The sequence below is a fragment of the Podarcis pityusensis genome (assembly GCF_964106645.2).
Source record: "Podarcis pityusensis genome assembly, chromosome: 1".
Lineage (NCBI taxonomy): Eukaryota > Metazoa > Chordata > Lepidosauria > Squamata > Lacertidae > Podarcis > Podarcis pityusensis.
The window spans coordinates 46,832,702-46,856,008 of record NC_138028.1 but is presented as its reverse complement, the minus strand read 5'-3'; the positions used below and the strand labels follow the sequence as shown (position 1 = coordinate 46,856,008).

General features: G+C 40.5%; 2 protein-coding genes across 2 annotated transcripts in view; one reads left to right on the top strand and one right to left on the bottom strand.

Annotated features, from left to right (window-relative positions):
• Positions 1-23,307, bottom strand: part of LOC308463436 (uncharacterized protein) — a gene marked incomplete at its 5' end in the record, with an annotated part of 341,915 nt that overhangs the window by 230,774 nt on the left and 87,834 nt on the right. The gene's annotated exons all lie outside the window — the stretch shown is intronic.
• The window catches only part of PCNX1 (pecanex 1), a 77,936-nt gene that overhangs the window by 46,899 nt on the left and 7,730 nt on the right, over positions 1-23,307 (top strand). Inside the window, exons 9-32 of the mRNA XM_080981374.1 lie at positions 749-839; positions 2,790-2,847; positions 3,982-4,199; positions 5,098-5,251; positions 6,441-6,473; positions 6,669-6,840; positions 8,502-8,612; positions 9,701-9,792; positions 10,561-10,670; positions 11,054-11,159; positions 11,514-11,606; positions 12,349-12,499; positions 12,803-12,944; positions 13,212-13,389; positions 14,034-14,142; positions 14,542-14,671; positions 15,864-15,922; positions 16,648-16,863; positions 17,286-17,539; positions 18,475-18,705; positions 18,997-19,097; positions 20,314-20,464; positions 21,510-21,740; positions 22,198-22,472. Coding sequence (XP_080837500.1) covers positions 749-839; positions 2,790-2,847; positions 3,982-4,199; positions 5,098-5,251; positions 6,441-6,473; positions 6,669-6,840; positions 8,502-8,612; positions 9,701-9,792; positions 10,561-10,670; positions 11,054-11,159; positions 11,514-11,606; positions 12,349-12,499; positions 12,803-12,944; positions 13,212-13,389; positions 14,034-14,142; positions 14,542-14,671; positions 15,864-15,922; positions 16,648-16,863; positions 17,286-17,539; positions 18,475-18,705; positions 18,997-19,097; positions 20,314-20,464; positions 21,510-21,740; positions 22,198-22,472 — 3,466 coding nt within the window. The remainder of the gene's footprint in view (positions 1-748; positions 840-2,789; positions 2,848-3,981; positions 4,200-5,097; positions 5,252-6,440; positions 6,474-6,668; positions 6,841-8,501; positions 8,613-9,700; positions 9,793-10,560; positions 10,671-11,053; positions 11,160-11,513; positions 11,607-12,348; positions 12,500-12,802; positions 12,945-13,211; positions 13,390-14,033; positions 14,143-14,541; positions 14,672-15,863; positions 15,923-16,647; positions 16,864-17,285; positions 17,540-18,474; positions 18,706-18,996; positions 19,098-20,313; positions 20,465-21,509; positions 21,741-22,197; positions 22,473-23,307) is intronic.

Here is a 23,307-nt window from a genome sequence, read left to right as displayed (position 1 = left end):
GGTGCGCACCTCAGTTTTCAAAACCTTGAAACCAAAATAGGATTTGCTATGTCAGTAAGTGTTTTTGAGGCTTGCAATCAAATCTAATGTGCACCCTAATTTTTGTGATGTAATTTGGCCAAAAATGGTGCGCATTACATTCGAGTAAATACGGTACTTGCTTTTGTCTGTCCCATAGATATTATCAATCAATTTCTTTGAATGAACCCAAGTTCTAGCATTATGCATGAGAAAATTCTCTATTATTATCATAATTCTTGTGCCAAGTTATATGGAAAGCTATGGTAGTAATTTTACCTTGTAAAATAAATAGGCTGAACATCTTTACCTCTTCCTGATAGAGGTGATAGAATGCAATAGTCTAAAGAAAAAACACCATAGTTAATTTTTCAATGACTTCGTGACTGATTTATTTTCCTGTTTCTGGACTGTGTCCGCTAGGTATGAAAACCTAGCTCAGAGAAAGACCAGGGACATGCTAAGGAAAGATGTGTGCATTACACAAGTCCATAAGTAACTCTTTGCTTATGTACATTAATCTGCATTCTTGGTTGTGACCAATTTGGTCTCATGGTCCCTGATCAAGTAAAGTCCTCCATTAACCGTTTATGAAGTGTGTGGATGTAGCTATAAAATACTTATGTAGATTTGTATTGTGTACAAGTAACCTATAGCATATACTTTTTGTTACTACAGTGTAGAAATATGCTACAATATTTAACCTATCCTGACTTTCTCTTTTTGACAGGTAAGTTCAGTTCTACACTCTACGAGACAGGGGGCTGCGATATGTCGCTTGTGAATTTTGAGCCTGCTGCAAGAAGAACATCTAATATCTGGTGTGTTTTTGAAAACCAGTATCTGTGGTTTAGTCAGCAATGCTGAATATGCAAACAATTCTGAAAGATTCTTAAGCGTCTTGTGTATTTTTGCAAAAGTCAGAACACTTTCAGAATTGTGATTTGATGTACATGGGAACCTTTTGGTAATTTTATATTTTGTCAAAGAATACCCATTATATTGAGACTGAGGAAGTTGCAGGTTGAATGAAGAACTGAGAACCAGAATCAACTTCATTCTCATGTTTATATAGTGCAGTGGTGGGGAACTTTTTGCCATTCAGATGTTGCTTCTCAACCCCAGCCAATAGCTGAGAGTTTCCTGATAGCAAGGGAGTTGTAGTCCCACAGCATCTGGAAAGGCAGATGATACAAATGGTCAAGGCACTTTGCATACTTCCTTTGCACACAACCCTTGAAGACTAGGCAGTATTTCAGAACAATCAGTCAAAGTGTTAATTACATTTTAGAATGTTTTATTGCTTAACTTTGTGTCTGGATGCATGGCTTTATTCTGTTTGAGTGCAAAATGTTTGAATTTACATATGATTTCTAAGCTGCTGCCACCACCACAGGGTGGTGAAGCTATCCTGTTTTCCCTAGCCAGGGTTTTGGATAGGCTTTGCCAATTAGGTCATGATACCCTTTCAAAGAAAGAGAGAATAATCTAACAATCTTAGAGCAAAATGAGTACACGAGATCCTTGGACAGGATTTCATATCCTTTTTTAAAGGCAGTAAGCTGAATAAGAGTCATGGTGCTTGGAGTAAATGACTGCTTTGGGGGCATAATGTCCCCTGGGACATGCAGATTCCACGCCCACCCAACCACCCAATAAAGATACAGTGGTACCTCGGGTTACAGACGCTTCAGGTTACAGACTCCGCTAACCCAGAAATAGTACCTCGGGTTAAGAACTTTGCTTCAGGATGAGAACAGAAATCGCACGGCGGCAGCAGGAGGCCCCATTAGCTAAAGTGGTACCTCAGGTTAAGAACAGTTTCAGGTTAAGAATGGACATCCGGAACAAATTAAGTTCTTAACATGAGGTACCACTGTACGTTTATTACAAAATCAAAGAAAAATAGAATGCAGTGAAATACATCATTTTCTGCCATTGCTTTGCATAAATAGCAGTGCATAGCAGAGTCATGCAAACCAAAGTATTTTCAATGTGGAATTGTCTTTATGGTGCAGTAGTAGCCAGCCCCTAGCTGGCACCCAATCTTCAGGAGTTTTCTTTTTGGCTCTCCAAATACATATATTTTTAGTTTTAGCTGCTCTTGTGGGTCCTCTGCTGTGGCACCCTGATGTTGAAAGCTTTTTTTTTGACCCAACAAGCCCCACCCCCAAATTTATCCATTTAAAAATCATGCAACACTTTTATTTACTGACTATTTTCATGGGTCGCCTGCTGTAATTCTGTGACACCAAAAGTTTTTGTAACCCCTAAACCCCAAATATGCCATTAATTATTATTCTTAGATTTGTCCAGGACCACTTGCCCACTTCTGCCACTCCCACTTTGACATTTGGCCCTGGAGTGTTTGCAGTGGACCTTTATTACCCTCTGCCTGAAAAGGGCTATCAATCACTCAGATAGGACTAGGTATTCAGCCCAGAATGCAACCCCATATCCAGCTATCAAGATATTAGTGCAGAATTAATGGCTTTTTACAGAATAGAAATAGAAATGCTCGTTATACAGGCCTCCTTCCTTCTTAATGTCAGCACGTTTGGGTAATAAGGTGCATTGTCCTATCAAGAAGGTGTATCGTTTCTTTTTCCCTTGGTGAAAACAGTACTGCCTTTCCAGTAGCAAGTTGATTTAAACTGGGGTAACTGATGTCCTACAAACTACAGAAAGAGTAATTTCTTAAACAAAAGAAGAGACTTGAACTGGAGAACAGTGTGTGGTATCAAACTAAAGTAATCTTCTTGTTATTATAGTGACACGGATTCTCATGTATCAAGTTCTACCTCAGTTCGTTTTTATCCACATGATTTAGTAAGTTTTTGCATTTGCTCCTTATTTTATTGCAAGCAGATGATCAAATGTCACTCTTAAGTTGTTGAGATACACTTAAGTATTCTATCTGTCAATTTAGCACAGGATTTGAGTGGTTCAAGTTGTCTGCAGGTGGACAATGCTATGCCTTCACTGCTACAAATAATTGGAGAATTGCAGCCATGTTAATACTTTAATAACGTGAGACCTGAAGTGTGTTTAATTAGACAAATGCAGTGCCGCCCACCTCTTAGATCTAAGAAAGTGGTGTCCAAGCCCTGCTCAATACAGAATGGATTGTAGACTATCACTGCTAATGATTTGTAAGGTCTTTGAAGACTTTAGGTTCAGCTTGCTAGATCCTTACCATATCAGCTTGAAATACCCTGGAGTAACTGAAGTTGTAAAGAGGAAAGGGTCCTTCTACTCAGCCTTGTGTGTTGGATGTTGCTGGATCTGCAATTCCCATTGTTGCTCATCATTGGCCATGCTGGCTGCAGATTAGTGGTGGGGATTTTCTGGCCATTATTATTATTATTATTATTATTTGCATTTATATACCGCCCTATACCTGGAGGTCTCAGGGCAGTTCACAGAATAAAACCAAATGAATTCATGTGATTGTTAAAGTGGCTCATGAAGGGTTGACCACTTCTGAATTCTGTCTTTGGCTGGATCCAGTTCCCCAACCCTTCTGCAGAAGATGGGTGTTGTCGTTCCAACAACATCTGGGGACTCAAGTTTGTGGAAGACTGTTGTAGGTGGAGGGAGGGTGTGGTTTGCATGTGCACTATCCCTGCAGTTCCATAAAGTTTTATAAAGGGTCAGTGCTTTTGCTTCCTGGAAGAAACCAGCCAATCCAGATACAGGTTGGAACTCTACCATGAACCCATGCCTGGGTTGAGCATGTAGTCTTCAACAACTGTTAATCAGGTGTGCCTTCCTGAAATGAGATAAACCGCATCCTCCTCCACCTTCCCTTCTCCCTGAACCTTACAGATTGCAAAGAAGGTGAGGCCAAGGGGGTAGTTCCCCATAGAAGATCTTTGGCCCATGACATTTTTATGTTCCTTAAGATCTATAGTTTATAGGCTAAAGAAGTGTGAATGCAACTTATTATTGACTTTATTGTAGCTCTCCCTACCCCAGATCAGGCTGAACAGGCTGTTGACCATAGATACAGATCTCCTCGAGCATCAAGACATTGACCTAAGCCCTGACCTGCAGGACCATCTGCAACCTCAAGAGGAAGCCGCCCAAAAAGTCAAACACTATTATCGCTTTTGGATCCTACCCAAGATCTGGATTGGCATCAATTTTGATAGACTGACTCTCCTAGCCTTGTTTGATAGGTGAGATCCCATGAGCACGTGCTGTTCTAACATAGTTCAAGTAATTATTTGCATCAGGTTTCCTTTTGCTTGGCTTGTATGCTAGTGATTGATGCACTATTCAAAGCATTACTCAAATCAGGTGGTGGGTACTGTTAGAAATGGGGCCAAAATGGGCCCAACTAAGAACAGCAGTAACAACAAGGCGTCGAGTGTCCAGTGGAAAACTGGGGAGAGGGAAGTTAAATGGAGGACCCTGGAAGAAAGCATGATACACTGGTACCCTGTACATGTCTACTCCTATCAGGAGGAAAGATGTACTGCAGCACTTGATTTCAGGACTTGTAATTAAGGTAGAGTCAATTTTGTGCACCACACTGTTTTTATTTAGAGCACTGGGTTGTGCAGATAAGCTACCCTCTGGTGTGCACTTTTAATGGTATAGTGGGCATTGGGGTATCCAGCAAGCCACCATCATTCTGCTCAGCAGTTTGCTTTCTCCGCCCTGGAGTATCTATACTGCTTTACAGACTTCTTTTTCTTGGAGTACCTTCACTCATTTTTCTTCTGCAGAACCATTACAGAAACCTTATTTTTTCGCAAGACATACTGCAGTGTAGATTTTTCTGGGAGGGGATGAGTATGGATGGACTTATCTGTCTTGTGGTTGGGACTAGGACTGGGTGACATTTTTATCCTTTCTGACTGATTCTATAGAATGCGTTTGAACAGCCATTTGAACTCCAATAAAACCGCAATAGATTCAGCACCTGAAATTTGCATGCTAAGGCATTCTCAGACTTTTGAGATACAGTATCATAGGTCGTGTTCTTTAGTTTCCTTGAACTCCTGCAGCTTCTCTTCCAACTGTATAAACCTATTTAGCTTCCCAGTACCACGTACTTTTCCTTTTCCATAGAAATCGTGAGATCCTGGAAAACGTGTTAGCTGTCATCCTAGCTATCCAAGTGGCTTTCTTGGGTTCTGTGCTTCTTATTGAAGGCTTCTTCAAGGATATCTGGGTTTTCCAGTTTTGCTTGGTGATTGCCAGCTGCCAGTATTCCTTGCTAAAGGTAACTTCTTTTGCCACTGTCAATTTTAAATATTCATATTCTGCCAGCATTTGGACAATCTATCTTGAGTTAATAATAAGCCTAGTCGTGACTGATCTTTGTTGGGTGTGCATGCAGTCCCTTTGCAAGCAAACCAGGAAGCCTTCTGCTAACCACAGTTTCATGTTTTGCCCAAATCAGGAAACAATGGTTAAGAGCTTCAGAGCAGGCCAGGACATTAAGCCAGCTTCAAACAAGTGACGTATATCCTAGAGTGTTCTGAAGCTATTAACCACGGTTTCCAGGTTTGGATGAAATGGGAAATTACATATTAAGCCAATAAAAATATTGCAAAATAGTGATCAAGCTTTCATCTTCCCCAATCAAGTGTTGAACAAAGAAAGTGTGTGTGTATGGAATACAGCCTGTTGAAAAGTACTGGCGAACTCAAAGGCTTGCTCAATATTATGTGACATTTTGATGGGTCCTAATAAAGGCATTGAGGGACGCAGGTGGCGCTGTGGCCTAGGGCTTGCCGATCAAAAGGTCGGCGGTACGAATCCCCGCGGCGGGGTGCACTCCCGTTGCTCGGTCCCAGCGCCTGCCAACCTAGCAGTTCGAAAGCACTCCCGGGTGCAAGTAGATAAATAGGGACCGCTTACTGGCAGGAAGGTAAACGGCGTTTCTGTGTGCTGCGCTGACTCGCCAGATGCAGCTTCGTCACGCTGGCCACGTGACCCGGAAGTGTCTCCGGACAGCGCTGGCCCCCGACCTCTTAAGTGAGATGGGCGCACAACCCTAGAGTCGGACACGACTGGCCCGTACGGGCAGGGGTACCTTTTAATAAAGGCATTGCTTGGGTATGGATTTTTCCTTATGAACCCACACAGCATTCCTGGGATGATCTTAGAAAATTGGTATGATTCTTCTGCTCTTACCACTTCTGTTAAGTTATTTTCGATATTTTAAAACTTTTGCTTCAGACCCCAACTTCTCATGCTTTGTTGAATGCTGTTTGAGAAACTAACTTGGGGGGTGGGAGCAGCGAGGGGATGAGGGGCTGTGACTGAAAAACACACCATGAGAAGCTTTGATGTGTCCATGGAAGTTCTGTGGATCCTACCTGTTAAAAGAGTCTTATACTGAAAAGTAACCTTGAAAATAAGCCTTACCTAATATTACCCTTTCATTTTTCTGGTCTGTTTTTTAGAGTGTGCAACCAGATTCTTCATCACCTCGGCATGTAAGTTTTCCTATATGGAACAGAACTTTTTATTCAGAAAAGGCATAGCTAATACTCTTGTGTATCTGAGTTTAACACACTGAACTTTCTAATTTAAAGCGGCATGTGTAAGAAAGTTTCAAAACCAAATTTTGAAGAAAACAATAGTTATGATTTTCAACTTTGAGTTGCAGTAATCAAACGTGTTTTTTTCAGGGTCATAACCGGATCATCGCCTATAGCCGCCCTGTTTACTTCTGCATATGCTGCAGCCTCATTTGGCTGCTGGACTATGGCAGCAAGAGCACTTTCACTGCAAGGTTCCGACTGTATGGAATGGCTTTCACTAATCCAATTTTGCTGCTATCAGCAAGGGACTTGATTATAGGTGAGCAATTTCCATACGGCTCTGATGCATTGTATTTGCTTCTTTAGTTATACAGTGGTACCTCGGGTTACAGATGCTTCAGGTTACAGACGCTACAGGTTACAGACTCCGCTAACCCAGAAATAGTACCTCGGATTAAGAACTTTGCTTCAGGATGAGAACAGAAATTGTGCGGCGGCAGTGGAAGGCCCCATTAGCTAAAGTGGTGCTTCAGGTTAAGAACAGTTTCAGGTTAAGAATGGACCTCCGGAATGAATTAAGTTCTTAACCCGAGGTACCACTGTAAAAGTATTGTTATACTGCCGTATCATAAATTAACAGGGTGGTGTAAACTCCATTAAAAGCTATGTGGATGGTATGCATAGATTGTTTGTCCATCGTGGAGACCATATAGATTTCTGTTCTTTAATGGAGATACAAATAAATGGAATCCCTTCCTTTCTCATTCTGTCTTTTACAAGTTGTTATAATTGGAGAGGAAGTGGTTGTCATTGTCAGTTCCACGGGTGGCGCTGTGGTCTAAACCACAGCCTCTTGGGCTTTCCAATCAGAAGGTCGGTGGTTCGAATCCCCATGACGGGGTGAGCTCCCGTTGCTCTGTCCCAGCTCCTGCCAACCTAGCTGTTCGAAAGCATGCCAGTGCAAGTAGATAAATAGGTACCGCTGTAGCGGGAAGGTAAGTGGCGTTTCCGTGCGCTCTGGCTTCCATCACAGTGTCCCATTGCACCAGAAGCAGTTTAGTCATGCTGGCCACATGACCTGGAAAACTTGTTTTTAGACAAACACTGGCTCCCTCGACCTGAAAGCGAGATGAGCACCGCAACCCCATAGTCACCTTTGACTGGACTTAACCGTCCTTTAACTTTACCTTTTACCATGACAGTCCTTGCATGATTAGAACTTTGGTAAACATGGAGAATTGCCATGCAGTGTACAGAGGATCTTCAGATAAACTCTAGATCCACTTCTCTTAGCCGTCTCATAACTGGCAGCTGTTGTATGGTGGGAATGACAGCAACTACCAAAGTGCCACATATTTGTTCATGTTAGTCTAGTTTTGATTGCAGGCTACATGTCTTGGAGTGCTGTCATGCTGAAACATGATGTCCCTCTCCTGTGGGGACACTGCAGTTGTCTTCTTACTTAATGACATCTTCATAATCCATCACCACCATTGTCTCCATTCCACATCATTTTTCAGGCTTTCCCCTTCTCAGTTTAGCTCCTTGCAACCTTCACAGTCTTCCTCTGTCTCAGCCCTCTCAGGGATGTTCACTTTCCTGTTGAGTATATCTGGCTAAGGTGAAGAGGCAAGAAGAGTAAGGCCTTCACTTGGCCTGACAAACACACAGATGCAAACGTACTGCAGTTGCTTGTTCTGAAAGTGAGTAGGGTGTTTGCTACATAGGAAAAGGAGTCTGAAAAGAGCTGTATGCCTCACGTCAGTGTATACTTCAGCTACTCACAGCAGGTAGTAATTGGCAACTGTTTTGAAATAAAGAACAACAGCTATGTGGTATATAAATTCAATAGATAATAATAATAATAATTAATAATTAAAGAACACCTATATCCTCCATAGTTAAAAGTGGAAGGATAACAAATAGTTCTGTATGTACTTACTATTTTCTTCCTATCATTTTTTTTTTTGTCTCTTGTAGTGTTTACACTATGTTTCCCTATAGTGTTCTTCATTGGTCTTCTGCCTCAGGTGAACACATTTGTCATGTACCTCTGTGAACAATTAGATATTCATGTCTTTGGTGGCAATGGTGAGTTGAGCTTCCTTGTTTCATGGATAATTCAGCAAACAACTTTCAGATCTGTTTAGAAAAGGTAGTTTGAGGGCTTTATCCAAAAGATCAATTTAAGCACATTCCTACTTCATTTCACCCTTTACAGTTGGTCCTTTAGGTCCTCAGTTTAAGCAACTGCCTGACATTCAAATGGTTTTGTTTTCTGTGCACTAAACGGTCTAGTACAAAACTGTGGTTCAATTCAGACATAAATGCCAAATCATACTTTGATGCCATATGAATGGGCTTGGAACAAGCCTTCCTCCTCCATGCACTGTGATTTCCTCTCTTCCTGTACTGGTATGCTGCTTTATAGTGCAAATTGTAGTTTGCCCGTTCAGATATAAGGGCAAACAAGGGAAAGGAAGAATGAACTGCATGGTGCGAGAGGACAGGGAGAGCAGCAGGCTTGTTCATGTAGTGCCAAACCATGGTTTCGCATTCTCTCTGCCCTGAGCCGTTAAGGAAGTTGTTGTCAGTTGCACTCCAGAAACCAGTCAGCTGAAAGCAAAATTGGAAGGAGCTTCTACACATTTCAGAGCAATGTTTCATATATTCAACTGTATGGCAGTGCTCTCCAGAAGAGGCTCAGAAAGTTTGCCTTCATGCATACCAGACATGCCAATGACTATGTTATTCAATAAAATCACATTTTCCTCAAAAAGGTATTATTGCCATTTGAGAGCTGATGAAATGTAATATCCCTGAAACAAAAATGCTTTCTGATGGAAAGCCTATAAATCCTGCATAGCAAATGAACAGCTGCATTGTGGGGTCTGTTATAGCTCGTATGGTCTACTTAAGTTGGTTCAGACTCATTGGGAAAAGCACATCTTTGAATTACCTTTTCCAGTGAAAGAATACTGCACAACTGTAATATCACGCAATAAAAGAATCCTCAAAAGTAGCATAAGTTTAAGTGTGAGATAATCTGGAGTAAATCTTTATAGCGTTGTAGTAGAAACAAAAATCAAAGGGATAAATGTTTATTTCTTGAAACCTAAATATGTGTTCTTCCACTGTTAAGGGTTTCTTTTCCTAACAAATGTTTTCTTATTCTCTAGCGACGACAAGCTTGCTTGCAGCACTTTACAGTTTTATCTGTAGTATTGTGGCAGTAGCATTATTGTATGGATTGTGTTATGGTGCCCTAAAGGTGAGTGCTATATTTTTGAGTAGTAAATTTAAGCTTGATACTTGTACCACTTCATGAAACTAAAAGTTAAATGTATTTGTAAAAGGTGGAAGACACACCCCCACACCATATGGTACATCCCAACAAGGGAGGCCAAGGGACTACAGACCACAGATAAATTTTCTTACTCAGTACAAAATCAAAATGGAGATACATAACAATTTATAAAACATTCACAAATCCTTAGGAAAGGATGCTTATTCCATGCTCTGGTAAAGCCATGGAACCCACCATAAATGAATACCGTATTTTTCTGTGTAGAAGACTATATTCCTTCCTAAATTTTTGAAGTTTAAAATAAGGGGTCGTCTTATACACGGATAGTGTATAGTACATTTTCTTAATTTTGATTCCCCCAAAATAGGGGGCGTCTTTTACATGGGGGCATGTTATACACGAAAGAATACGATAAATATCCCTTGTGCTCCACAGCAACACTAACAACATGGTGTCAGCTTGTATGCGAAAGCTGAATTGGTGCACGATGCCATCCATATCTGAGAATTGATACCTGAGATATGCATACATATTTATACCCACCCTGTTTTCTTGATTGTACTTTGGTTTAACTGATTTTGATATTTCCCTTCAAGGTGGAGGGGAAATGTAATTAATTTATTTAAGGAATAATATTGATGCAGTTTATTTCATAGACACACAGGATTTCCGATTCTGTAACCTTAAAAAAGAATAATTTTTTTCCCCTATGGACTCTGATTTTGCCCACAGGATTCTTGGGATGGTCAACATATTCCAGTGCTCTTTTCAGTATTCTGTGGCATGTTAGTGGCAATATCCTACCATCTCAGCAGACAGAGTAGTGATCCTTCTGTGCTTTTGTAAGTAATAATTACCTCTTTGTATATTACGTAGAAGTCTTATTGCACTAATTGTGCAAGGGAGAGGGAATCTGTTCAGAAAACATTGTGGGGAGCAAAGGGCCTAAAAACTTTAGACAACCTCCACCTGATGCAAACAGTTTTCAGATTTGGCTAACGTGTGACCCTCTACATGTTGTTGGACTTGGCATAAGCCAGCATGGTCAATGGCCAGGGATAATGGATGCAATATGAAGGCCCTTTTCATAAAGGGGGACAAAGTGCAGATAAGTACCAATAGTTGTTTTCTGCTTTTATATATATAAAAAAACCTTGATTTGTTTTTCTTTTTGGACTCAAATCAGTGCACAATCATTACAAAGAAAACATTTTCTTTTTTTTAGTTCTTTAGTGCAATCAAAACTTTTCCCTACTTCAGAAGATAAAAATCCAGAGGATCCACTGTCTGAGGTTAAAGACCCCTTACCTGAAAAACTGAGAAATTCAGTGGTAAGTTGGCTCACTTTTGTAGCATACTAAGAAGACTGATATTACAAGGACACTTCTAATGATTTAGGTGTCCAGGGAATTATCTGTTGATGCTGTTTATGATGCCTTAAGTACCTCTGTCTGACAGTTGTGATACCAGTGGTTATTTTCCTTTATATTAGATCACTAACAAGAAAGAACATTAGTTACTTCAGCTGTCATGTCGATTTCTTGGGAAGGGGATTAAATTTCTTTATTAGGAGGGGTTAAATTATAGTGTGTAGACAATGATTATCATGAGTACTTAAAACTAAAAGAGAGAAACCGTTTTCTGGAACTCTCTTAGTTTTAAAAAAGTTATTTCTTTCTTCCTAGAGTGAACGCTTGCAGTCTGATCTGGTGGTGTGCATAGTCATCGGTGTACTTTATTTTGCTATTCACGTCAGCACAGTTTTCACAGTATTGCAGGTACCTTACTTTTCCCCTCCCCTTATTTTCAAAACTATCTTTACCAGTTTCTTCTGCCTCTTGAACAGTGTTGTTGACTTCAGCATTTATAACATGACGGTGTTTGGGTTTGCTCAACAGCACGAGATATTGGCTTTTGGTTTAAGATGTAGGATTTCTATTGACTTTTTAATGTCCCTTGTTAGTTTTCCCCAGTTCTGCAATGCTCTGCCTGGCAAACTCCCCATCCTTCGGGAACTGTGAGGAAGGAACATGAGGCTCGCCAGAAGATGCAAAAGATCTTGTAGTTCTCCATGTTCCTATTTATTGTGTTTCCTGGAGACTGCTCTAGTTGGCATCGATCACACAAAGAGATGGATCTAATTGCATGAGCAATTGAAGAAAGTTAGGATGTTAAATAGTGCAGTGCACTGCATCTCAAAGACAAGTTTGCAGGGGCAGCATTCCTTGTATTGTGTGTATCAGCAAAAATGGAAACACAAGGAATATGACCTGTTTTAATGATACTCCCCTCCCAACAAAACTCAAAATGGTCTATTTGGAGACAGACATGGGTTGCACCAGGTGTTTCTGATATCTCTGGGATGTATCCCGAATAGGTGGGGAAGCAGTTGATGATGAAGGCACCCTTTCAGCCAGCGCTGCCATACTGCCCAAATTGAGAAGCACAATTCTGAAAGGAATTGCTATTGATTGTTTTTGAGACTGAGTCTCTTTTTTCCTTCTTAAATTTTTCCATTAGCCTGTCTTGAGCTATGTTCTGTACGCGTTGGTGGGCTCGGTTGGCTTTATGACCCATTATGTACTGCCACAACTTCGGAAACAGCTCCCTTGGCACTGTTTTTCTCACCCACTGTTGAAAACCAAGGAATACTATCAATTTGAAGTCCGCAGTAAGTAGTACAATTCTTCTTTTAAGACTCTGCCTATTCCCTAGCCATTTACTGTGAACTATAATTAATTACATTGTGACTTTACAATAAAACTGTTCTTCTCGTTTCCTTCTATAGAAAACTTAGTTTCTTGCAATAAAGTTAAAACTTTGTAGCAATGGAAAGTAGTTCAGATATCTTACCTGTTATATTGGAGGGATGGTGGGAAAGAGGGGTCAGATAGACATCTGAGCTTGGCTTGTTTCCTGATACACTTTCCAGATTCCTATAGCATTCTGTATTGTATTTTGTGACTCCTCTTAGATGCTGCACATGTGATGTGGTTTGAGAAACTTCATATATGGCTTCTTTTTGTGGAGAAAAATATTATCTACCCTCTGATAGTCCTCAATGAGCTCAGCAGCAGTGCGAAAGCTATTGCTAGCCCAAAGAGACTGGATATAGAGTAAGTAGAAAACAGCACATAGGCACTTCCTTTACTTTAATTATGGTTTGTTTGTTTTTAATGTCCTGTTGCAAAGGCTATCTCTGTTGCTTGACCAGTCTCTTGAAACTCCAGATTCTTCTTTCTTAAAAGGGGTCAGGCATATTTAATGAAAGATAGTAAAGTGAGAAATATATCAAACAATTTATTAATCTCCAAGAACGTACTGAATGCAGATAAAGTGAAGAGTAAAATGATCAGCTTGACAAATATATTTTCTCATTGCAGATTTGGTGCTTTAATGATTACTATTGCTGGTATGAAGCTGTTGCGTTCCTCTTTCAGCAACCCAACCTACCAGTATGTTACTGTCATTTTCACAGTGCTTTTCTTTACATTTGACTACAAACGTTTCTCGGAGACAATGCTGCTAGACTTGTTCTTCATGTCCATACTCTTCAGCAAGGTAATGTCAAATAATAATACAGTGCCCAAGCTCTGTGTTCCATAACTCTGTGGCAAAACGAGATGGCAGTAAATCTTGCAGTTGGCATAGCCATCTTTTCCACAGTCTTGAAAGGCAACCTTAAAAAGCCACCAATTTTATATTTTATGGTAGTCTTACGGTCTTAAGAGTTTAACTGATGATCTTGAATACTTTAAAAGCGGTACCAAAACATTTGTTATTAATATTAGGACATACACTGCCATCGTAATATAGAATCTCGTTCTCTCTCCTTCCTCTTTTCCATTGTCATCTGAAGGAAAATCTGATTTGTTAACTATCAGAATTGATATATGATATTTTATCATGTTATCTGGTGAACTGCAGCTAGAAAGGAAGTTTATTCATTGTTGAATAGAGAATCTCCGCTTGTTTGGTTAAATATTTAATGTACAAATTTGACAGAACATGGCATTCTCTTACATTTCATGCCTCTTAAAACAGAACCAGTTGATCTGCTGTGGCCTACACGACGCACAGTTTTACAAAAAATTTTTGCTAGTGCATCTAAAACTCCTGGGAAATTGAAATCATACATGTGTCAAGAGTACAAGATCTGTGACCAAATTTGTTTTTTTAAACGTTTCCTTCTGTTTTCTTTCTAGCTGTGGGAGCTTTTCTACAAGTTGAGATTTGTATACACTTACATTGCTCCTTGGCAAATCACATGGGGATCTGCGTTCCATGCTTTTGCCCAGCCTTTTGCTGTACCACGTATCCTTTTTGAAAGCTCCAGATGTATTATGCTGACAGGGAAAAGAACTTTTGAAGCCTTAATATATTGTAAAAGTCTACTAAAATGTATGATTACAAGCCATCCCAATCTCTTCCGAGCAGTTTCGATTGCAAAGCACTGTGATATGAATGTTTGTGCGGTGTAGCAGAAACATTTTTTTGCTGTAAGTTGTCATGCTTCTGCACTAAGAACAGTAGTATATTACTTCATTTTTCTGTACAGTGGTTGCCAAGTGTAGTTTACGATGCTGTTGGACCTTTCTAAATGACACAGATGTTTGAGCTATTGTGGTTGTTCTTTTTTTATTATTCTGCCCTGACATGAAGAAATCAGAAAGAAAGAAAAGTTGTGGTTTCCTTGACTTTCCTTCCTTGCAGATTCTGCAATGCTGTTTGTCCAAGCAGCTGTGTCTGCTTTCTTCTCTACTCCACTAAACCCATTTTTGGGAAGTGCAATATTCATCACTTCTTATGTTAGACCTGTCAAGTTTTGGGAGCGAGACTACAAGTAGGTGATTTTGAAGGCATAAAAAAACCTCCTTCTGTAGTAACGAGAGATTTTTTTAAAATAAAATAAAAATAAGTTATAATATGTGATGTTCCTGGATGCATGATGCTAAGTTCCTAAAGTATGCCCTGCAGAAGAATTATGATTCTGTGCAGTCACCACTAGTTTCTTACTGTGGAAAAATATCCCTACTTCATCCTACCTTTAGCTGAAATCAGCAGAAATACTTCTGAGGTAAACCTCTGGAATCTCTCCCTGGTGAACTGTAGAAGTCAGAAATAACTCATCTTGGCTCTTAGATGTTTAGATGAACTTCTTGTGCAATCATGTAGTGAAAAATGATTTCACTTGAAAACCCAACTATTTTAGTGTTATACTTTGGCTACATTCACACAAAATGCTTAACCATGGTTAATCTGGTTAGTTTAACAAGCCAGCTTCATAACCAGTGGTCTGAAGTTGGCTTGCTGTGAAACTTGCAAGTGTTTGTTTTAAACCAGGATCTCTGGTCAAACATAATAACTAGGCCAGGATTCTGGGGACAGGATCACAAAGCTAATATAGGAGTAAACCCTGTTCTCTTGCTTGTCGCCTGTGATGTCAGCTAGTGAGCAGGCAGGTGTGGTTTGGGGAGAAAGGCCTGTGTGCCAGAGGTTCCTCAGCCCTAATTAAGATGCGTATAAAACCTGGCCCAGTATACAAAGAGCTACTTGGGCTCACAGCAGCCACACAGCCTCCATGTAATTTTCCAGCTGGAAGACCTGTAGTGACAGCAAGTGCACATATTTGTCTGTTTGCTGAAAGAGACAGTATACTATGCCTAAACTTTGTTTCCACATCCAGAGAAATGCAGTGGAGTGCTGTGCCTCTGGTCTTAGTCTTGGAAGAGAGACAGACAGAAAAAAGAATGGAGGACTGGAAATAGCAGCAGTTAGCATTTAGTTGCATTTTCTTAGCAGGGGTGACAAACCAGGTTACGCTGGCTTATTTTTGTAAACAATTCATCTTTCAACAGACAGAACCTCAGGGAGTTGAGAGAGAATCACCAGCTGGGAAAATGCAAGAGGGTGTTTTATTTTGGCATGGACCTTTTATTTCATTTTTCTTGGGGGAAGAAGGCATATGGTGGTAGAGAACCCATGAAGACTTGCCATGGTACATTTTGTAATAACTTAATATTTTGTCACTTCAGCACAAAACGAGTGGACCACTCAAACACAAGACTGGCTTCGCAGCTTGATCGAAATCCAGGTAGCCCTTTTTTTAAAAAAATATTTTTTATTGAATTTTACATTTTTATCATAATAACATCATATCAGATAACAAAAAACAAATACAATTCCCAAAATTCCCCCTCCTCCACACAACTTCCCTCAACTTCCTCTTCTGGTTTTTTACATATTGGCTTCTCCTGCTTGCTTTATTGTATCTTAATATTAAATTCTTTAACTTAAATGTTGTTATACTCTTATCGTTTTAACATCATCTTTGTAGTTTCTCTATTTGTTTTGTTGATTGTAAGTGTTTACTCAAACCCTGCTAGTGAGTCCATTTCTTTACATTGTTTCTGTAGATACAACATAAATGATTCCCAGTCTTTTTAAAAGTCTCTATTGTCTTTATCTCTAATTAGTTTCGCCATTTTGGCATATTCCATCAGTTTGAAATCCAGGTAATCCTTTATCAAACCAGAGACCTGCTGCTGCTAGTCCGGGCTCAAACAAGCCCTGTGGTAACCTTCCAAAGCAGCCAAATTGGGCTTGGTATTTGTCTAAATCTGATGCATGCCCCTAATAAATACACATATGTTTGTAGTAATACTTTTTGAAAGTGTGTTTAAATTAACAACAAATAGTTTGTTCTCTGTTAGCAATAAAGGACAGATCTTTCAAAATGTTGTTTGCCAAAGAACTGTAGATATGAATCAAAAAGTTTAGTTTAGACTTAATGAGATCTGGATTTTTCCTTCCATATAGGTTCAGACGACAATAACTTGAATTCAATCTTCTACGAACACTTAACTCGATCCCTTCAGCACAGCTTGTGTGGAGACTTGCTCCTTGGGCGATGGGGGAACTATAGTACCGGGGACTGCTTTATCCTTGCTTCTGACTACCTCAATGCACTAGTACACCTTATAGAGATAGGCAATGGATTGGTCACCTTCCAGCTGAGGGGGCTTGAATTTAGAGGTAAAACTAACTAAATGAAAGTTCCACCAATCTCCTTGAAACTGTGTTGCAAGCTAGTTACTTAAGACTGGGCATTTGGTTTGATAGACATTTTAAATATGTGAATGTTTGGTAAAGGCAACAGTTGTAAACAAGCTTCCTCTTCCAAGCTTAGTGTAAACAATTATATATTGGACTGTTTAAAACTTGACATTCATAAATTCTTGAAACAGAAGCTGATTAGATCTTTGTCATTATCAGGCAAATGTAGCAATTTCTTGCTTCTTTCTACTGGGCTGTAGCATCGTGGTTGCGAATCTGAGCTGTGACCCATGTGTGATATGCCTATAATAATTTCTGGTCTACTTTGTACAGCTGTTGCAGTTACTGCTTTGTTGCCGTTACTCTCCACAGCTGTTGTAGTTCCTTTTTCGTCATTTCAGGAACTTACTGCCAGCAACGGGAAGTAGAAGCCATCACTGAGGGTGTGGAAGAAGATGAAGGGTTTTGTTGCTGTGAACCTGGTCACATCCCTCACATGCTCTCTTTCAATGCTGCTTTTGGCCAACGCTGGCTAGCCTGGGAGGTTCTGGTAACCAAGTATGTCCTGGAGGGCTACAGTATCACAGACAACAGTGCTGCATCCATGCTTCAAGTCTTTGATCTTAGAAAGATACTCACCACGTACTATGTCAAGGTGAATACAAATCCTAGACCTCACGTTTGCTATTGAGAGCAGAAAGTGTGATCGTTAGTAATTGAGTACTACGCAAAAAGCAGGTGATCTGTAGGCGAAAGCAGTCAAACCATCTACTTCTTCCCATATTTATTTTTATTTTATTACTATATGTATATCCCACCCTTCCTGCAAAGAACTCAAGGTGGCATACATAGTTCTCCCCATTTTATCTTCACAAGAACTCTGTGAGGTAGGCTAAGCTGAGAGATTATGACTGGCCCAAGGTCACTCAGTGAGCGTCATGGTTGAGTGGGGATTTGAATCCTGGTCTCCTAACACTCTAACCCCGTGGTTTCCAACATGGGGCACATGCCCCACAGGGGGGCAATTTGATTTTTAAGGGCTGGCAATTTGAGAATGAGTTATTAACAGTGAATGGCTTCTTAGACTTCCTCCATGTGAATTAAGAGTTCACCTTTTGAATAATAAGAATTATATGACACCGGAGGCAGGGGGAGATCAGGATTTTAGAGATGCTTGAGGACTTCCGGTTCGCCGCAGAGACTATGGCTGCGAGCTCCATGTCGTCCGCTTAAGGGGCTACAAGGTTCGGGCAAATAGAGCTTTGGGGGTGACCGTCAGCGCTCGGCGCACCTCCGAAAACCCCCCACGGAGGGGGTCACATGTAACACTAAACCATGGTTTAGCGCTACATGAATGAGCTAGAAGGAATGAGTGAAGCCTCAGGCTCACATTCTTCTCCTGCTATATGGTTGGCAGAAGTGCTTCTTTCTTCACCTGCTCTAGTCATGCAATGGACACACCAGTTTGATAGCTTTGGCCACTTTACAGCACGTCTTTATTTCCTTTCATCATTTTTTCCAAGGATGTATACAAATCACCATAACGAATTGTGGTCACGTCTACATGGCTTTAACCTTTTGTCTTTACAGGGTATCATCTATTATGTAACATCCTCCCCCAAGCTAGAGGAATGGTTATCAAATGAAACAATGCAGGAAGGTTTGCAGCAATGTGCAGACCAAAACTATGTTGATGTGGATCCTACATTTACTCCTAATATTGATGAGGATTATGACCACCGCCTAGCAGGGGTCTCCAGAGAGAGTTTCTGTGTCATTTATCTCAACTGGATAGAATACTGCTGTTCTCGGAGAGAAAAGGTAAGCATCTTTTAATTATTCAGGGATCCTGGAAGATATATTAGTCTGTTAGTATTTAAATCCCAACTAAAGTTCATGTTAAAAGTTAAAAGCACACAAGGAAGTGATTTTTCATTGAAGCAATGTAAGGAAAGGAAAGAATAAAGAGCCATGTTGGAGCATGAAGTGGAGAAAAATGTTCATGAGCTGATATTGTTTCAGGCCAAGGTTGATGTAAGACATAATAGCAATATTTCCTCTGGTGGTTACTTCTGTTTTCCCTAAGCCTTTCACTTTTTCCTTTACTTGAAGCCATTGAATGCAGATAAAGATTCTTCCCTGGTGACTCTTTGCTATGGACTGTGTGTTCTTGGCCGGAGAGCTCTGGGGACTGCTTCACATCATATGTCTAGGTAATGTAAATCTCTTACTCTAGAATTTTACAGAAGAGAAAGTTCGGGTCATTTAAATCATGTAATTTGAACATATGCTTCTATCCTTTGCCCTAAATACTTTTTTAAAAACTGCTTTTCATATTGTGGGCAGGATTCACTTAGCAAGTCCCATCAAGGTTTTCTGCTTGTGCAGTGGGCCTTCCCCCACTCCCCTCCCCTCACACACACACACCCCAGCTTTGAAATTGATTTGGGGAGTTCAGGAGAACCTCCAGAACAGCACAAGTGGGAAGGAGAGGGGGCCATTAGGTTTGGCAAGCTGAAATCCTTGCACTGATGGAATGATCAGAGGAGCGCAATGTTGAATTCTTCCCTGTATCTTTAAATTGCTGTACTCTGCCCTGGGACCTTCGAATGAGCATATACTTCACAATGCTTGTATGAGACAGGCCTCAAGATCTGAGTAGCTGACAATTGCCTGCAGGAGAAAGTGAGAATTGACTAATGATTATTGCAGTGTATTTAACAGGGATGGCAAGCCTAGCGTTATACAGAAAATGTATTTCCTCTGTGTGCCCAGCATCTCTGAGGCAAGGTCTCTCATAGAGGGTTTCAAGAGACCTTTTTTCCAGTGGAAAGCTCCACCTGCTTAAAATTAATGACAGTACAGTATTAAATAATCTGCCTTTATGTTGCTGGTTTGTTGTGAAAATGAGAAACACAATCATAGTGCCTAACAAACCTTCAGGGATGGGAAGGAGTCCCAGATTCCACCTGACATTAAGAACGGGATAAGTCTAAGAAAAACAACAATTGAGGGAGGTGAAATATTATGGGATGGTCAAATCATGGTAAAGATTGGTGTGAAATTGCTGTTTGTTTTTCAACAAATTAGGGACTGCAGTATAGTAAAAGCTCCCAAGTAAAACTGCTGCTATTGGCCTCATCAGCCAGAATGATTTAAGCTGCTGTCTGCAGGGGTACTCGGAGATGTTTTGCTCCCTGGGCACTTCCGCATTCCCCTTCATATATAGTTAGGGCAGAATTTAGAAGTGATTGTTGGCAGTTTTCTACTTCCCTGTTTACGTTTGTATGTAATGGCGGTTCTAATCTGCATTGGCAGTTGTGAGTATGGAATTGGAAGTGTTAACAGATTCTTTTCGACACTTTTCTGCTCACATGGAATGTTGAATGCCTGCTTTAACATTTGGGGTTTCTTTTCCAAACTAAACAGTAATTTGGAATCCTTCCTTTATGGGCTCCATGCATTGTTCAAAGGGGACTTTCGTATCTCATCAATTCGAGATGAATGGATCTTTGCAGACATGGAGTTGCTGAGGAAAGTAGTCGTCCCAGGAATACGCATGTCATTAAAACTACATCAGGTATATAAGGACTGATTGCGCATGGATGCATCAGGGCTAAAAGGGGCATGGGTTGTCTTATTCAAGCTGTGTTCAAGTGCTCTGTTGCATGGCTATAGTATGGAGACTTGACAGTTATAAAGGTACAGTTTGAGGGGCAAATGGAAATGATCTGTTTTTAGTAATATGCAAGGAAATACGTAATGTAAAATTGGGTCTACCAATAAAGGACAGTAATAATTTGCTTATTGCTACACTTTGGGGTGGTGCATCCTTAATTCATTTACACAATTTTCTTTTGAAAGTTCAACCCCCCCCCCCCCAGTTTATTAAGGTGAACTTATTCAATTACAGTCTTGGGTGCCTTTTTTTCCCTCCCCCAAAAAGCCTACCTTTGAAAAATCTTGCTTTGACTGAAGTGGGCTGCTTTTTGCAAGTAACTTAAAAATAAATATTTTTGTAGAATCCTTAAGTAGTCATATTACAGTCTTGGTAGCAGTCTCCAAAATATTTGATAAATTAACTCTTTTAAGAATTACGTTTTTAATGTGTATGGATAACACCATAAACAGTTTTGAGGGTTAGTGAGATCCTACTTGTTAAGCGGAACATAATTTTAGGTAAAAGGTAAAGGTAAAGGACCCCTGAGAGTTCAGTCGCAAATGACCTTGGGGTTGCGGCGCTCATCTCCCTTTAGTGGCCGAGGAAGCCGATGTTTGTCCGCAGACAGTGTTTCCGGTTCATGTGGCCAGCATGACTAAACCGCTTATGGTGAAACCAGAGCAGCGCACAGAAACGCCATTTACCTTCCCGCTGGAGCGGTACCTATTTATCTACTTGCACTTTGACGTGCTTTCGAACTGCTAGGTTGGCAGGAGCTGGGACCAAACAATGGGAGCTCACCCCATCACGGGGATTTGAACCACCGACCGTCAAGCCCTATGCTCAGTGGTTTAGACCACAGCGCCACCCGCGTCCTGGCATAATTTTAGGGTTCTTTAAAATGAAATGCTGCTCTTTTCACAGTGAAGAACCTACTGAACAATCCTTTCACTCCTCTGTTTAGGATCATTTCACATCTCCAGATGAATATGATGATCCTGCTGTTCTCTATGAAGCCATCACATCCCATGAACAAAATCTGGTCATAGCTCATGAAGGGGACCCTGCTTGGAGAAGTGCTGTCCTTTCCAATTCTCCTTCTCTGCTTGCCCTTCGCCACGTAATGGATGATGGCACCAATGAATACAAAATAATCATGCTGAACAAGCGCTTTCTAATCTTCAGAGTCATTAAAGTAAGTTGTCTGACTCACATGAGCTGCATCAAGTGTGTGAGCTTTCCCAAATATGATGGTGAGGCCGGTGTTTTAGTTACTTTTAAAAGCTGGATTTGTGTATTTATCTGACTCTTGCCTGCCCTTCACTCTGAGTGCCCAGGGCAAGTTGCAACAAATAAGTAATACCATTTTAAAAAACAAAACCACTAATCCAAAAAGTCATCCTATTTCAAGGTAGATCGTTACATTTTGACACATAACAGTAAATGTACTGAGCCAAGAACTGCATTCCAAACTTTGGAAAAGTGTGAATTCTGATGAATAATCATGTGTATTTTTCTGCAAGGAGTGAAATAGGCCAGTTGACTTAAAGACGTAGACTGAATGAATTTTTTCTCTGTCTTTGTGTGCTATGTGCTTGCCACTATTTTTACTTTCCTCAGTGACATTTCCCCCTATTGCTGTGATCCTGTAGGTCAATAAGGAGTGTGTTCGTGGTCTTTGGGCTGGGCAGCAGCAAGAGCTGGTTTTCTTGCGCAATCGGAACCCAGAAAGAGGGAGCATCCAGAATGCAAAGCAAGCTTTAAGAAACATGATAAACTCATCTTGTGATCAGCCAATTGGATATCCCATTTATGTGTCCCCTCTGACTACATCTTACTCGGATAGCAATGAGCAGCTCAAAGAGATTCTCGGGGGTGCCATCAGTTTGGGAAACATCAGGAACTTCATAGTCTCTACATGGCATAGGTGAGTGGTTCAAGAGATCTCCAGAGAGCATTCACTAGAATCAGTACGTTCCGTTGAAACAGTCTCAGTACATAGCTTACATAACAAAAGGTTTTGGAGCTCCATAGCTTTCTTTTATGTAGCAAACGCAGGGTATGATTCCTACCGTATTGCAGGGGAATTGTACAGTTCAAAATGTATAAAGCTGTATAAAGGCATCTTATATAATTTGAATTTTATATTTACACTGCTAAGTCATTAGAAAACGCAGTGTGAATAGATTATGTCCAGAAATCTGATCTCAGTTGTATCGCTAACCTGCTGCGAGAGTTAACTGAGCATGGCACCTGTTTTCTATGTAAAATACATTTTTCAAAAGCCTGGCTGGGGAGCTGTAGAGGCCCCTGGAGGCTGCTTACCTACAACTGCATGAGTAAACTCCTTGAAATCCATACAGTTCATCACAAATAAAACAAGGCACTTGCACAGCTGGGCGAGATTCTGCTTTCACTAGATAAATATATAATGCCACATTGATGCTCACTGTTGCAAATTGTCACGCACTATTTGCCAAATATATTTCAAAACGTTTTCTGGATTTACTTGAGGTAGAATAGTATTTTCATGTCGGAGTTCTCCCCCTCCCCTTTATAATGTGTTTCCCAATGTTATCATCTCTCTGCCCTTAAAGCAGCAGCTAATACTGGGTTGGGGCAGGAAAACACGATGAAGGACAAATTTAATGATAAATTCCAGCAGGAATGGGTCTTTCTGACCAGGGTTTCATTAGAACCTGGTGTCTAGTTTCTCTAGTCTCATTTTTTTTCCTGCTGTGTTTCCATTGTGTTCAGGTTAA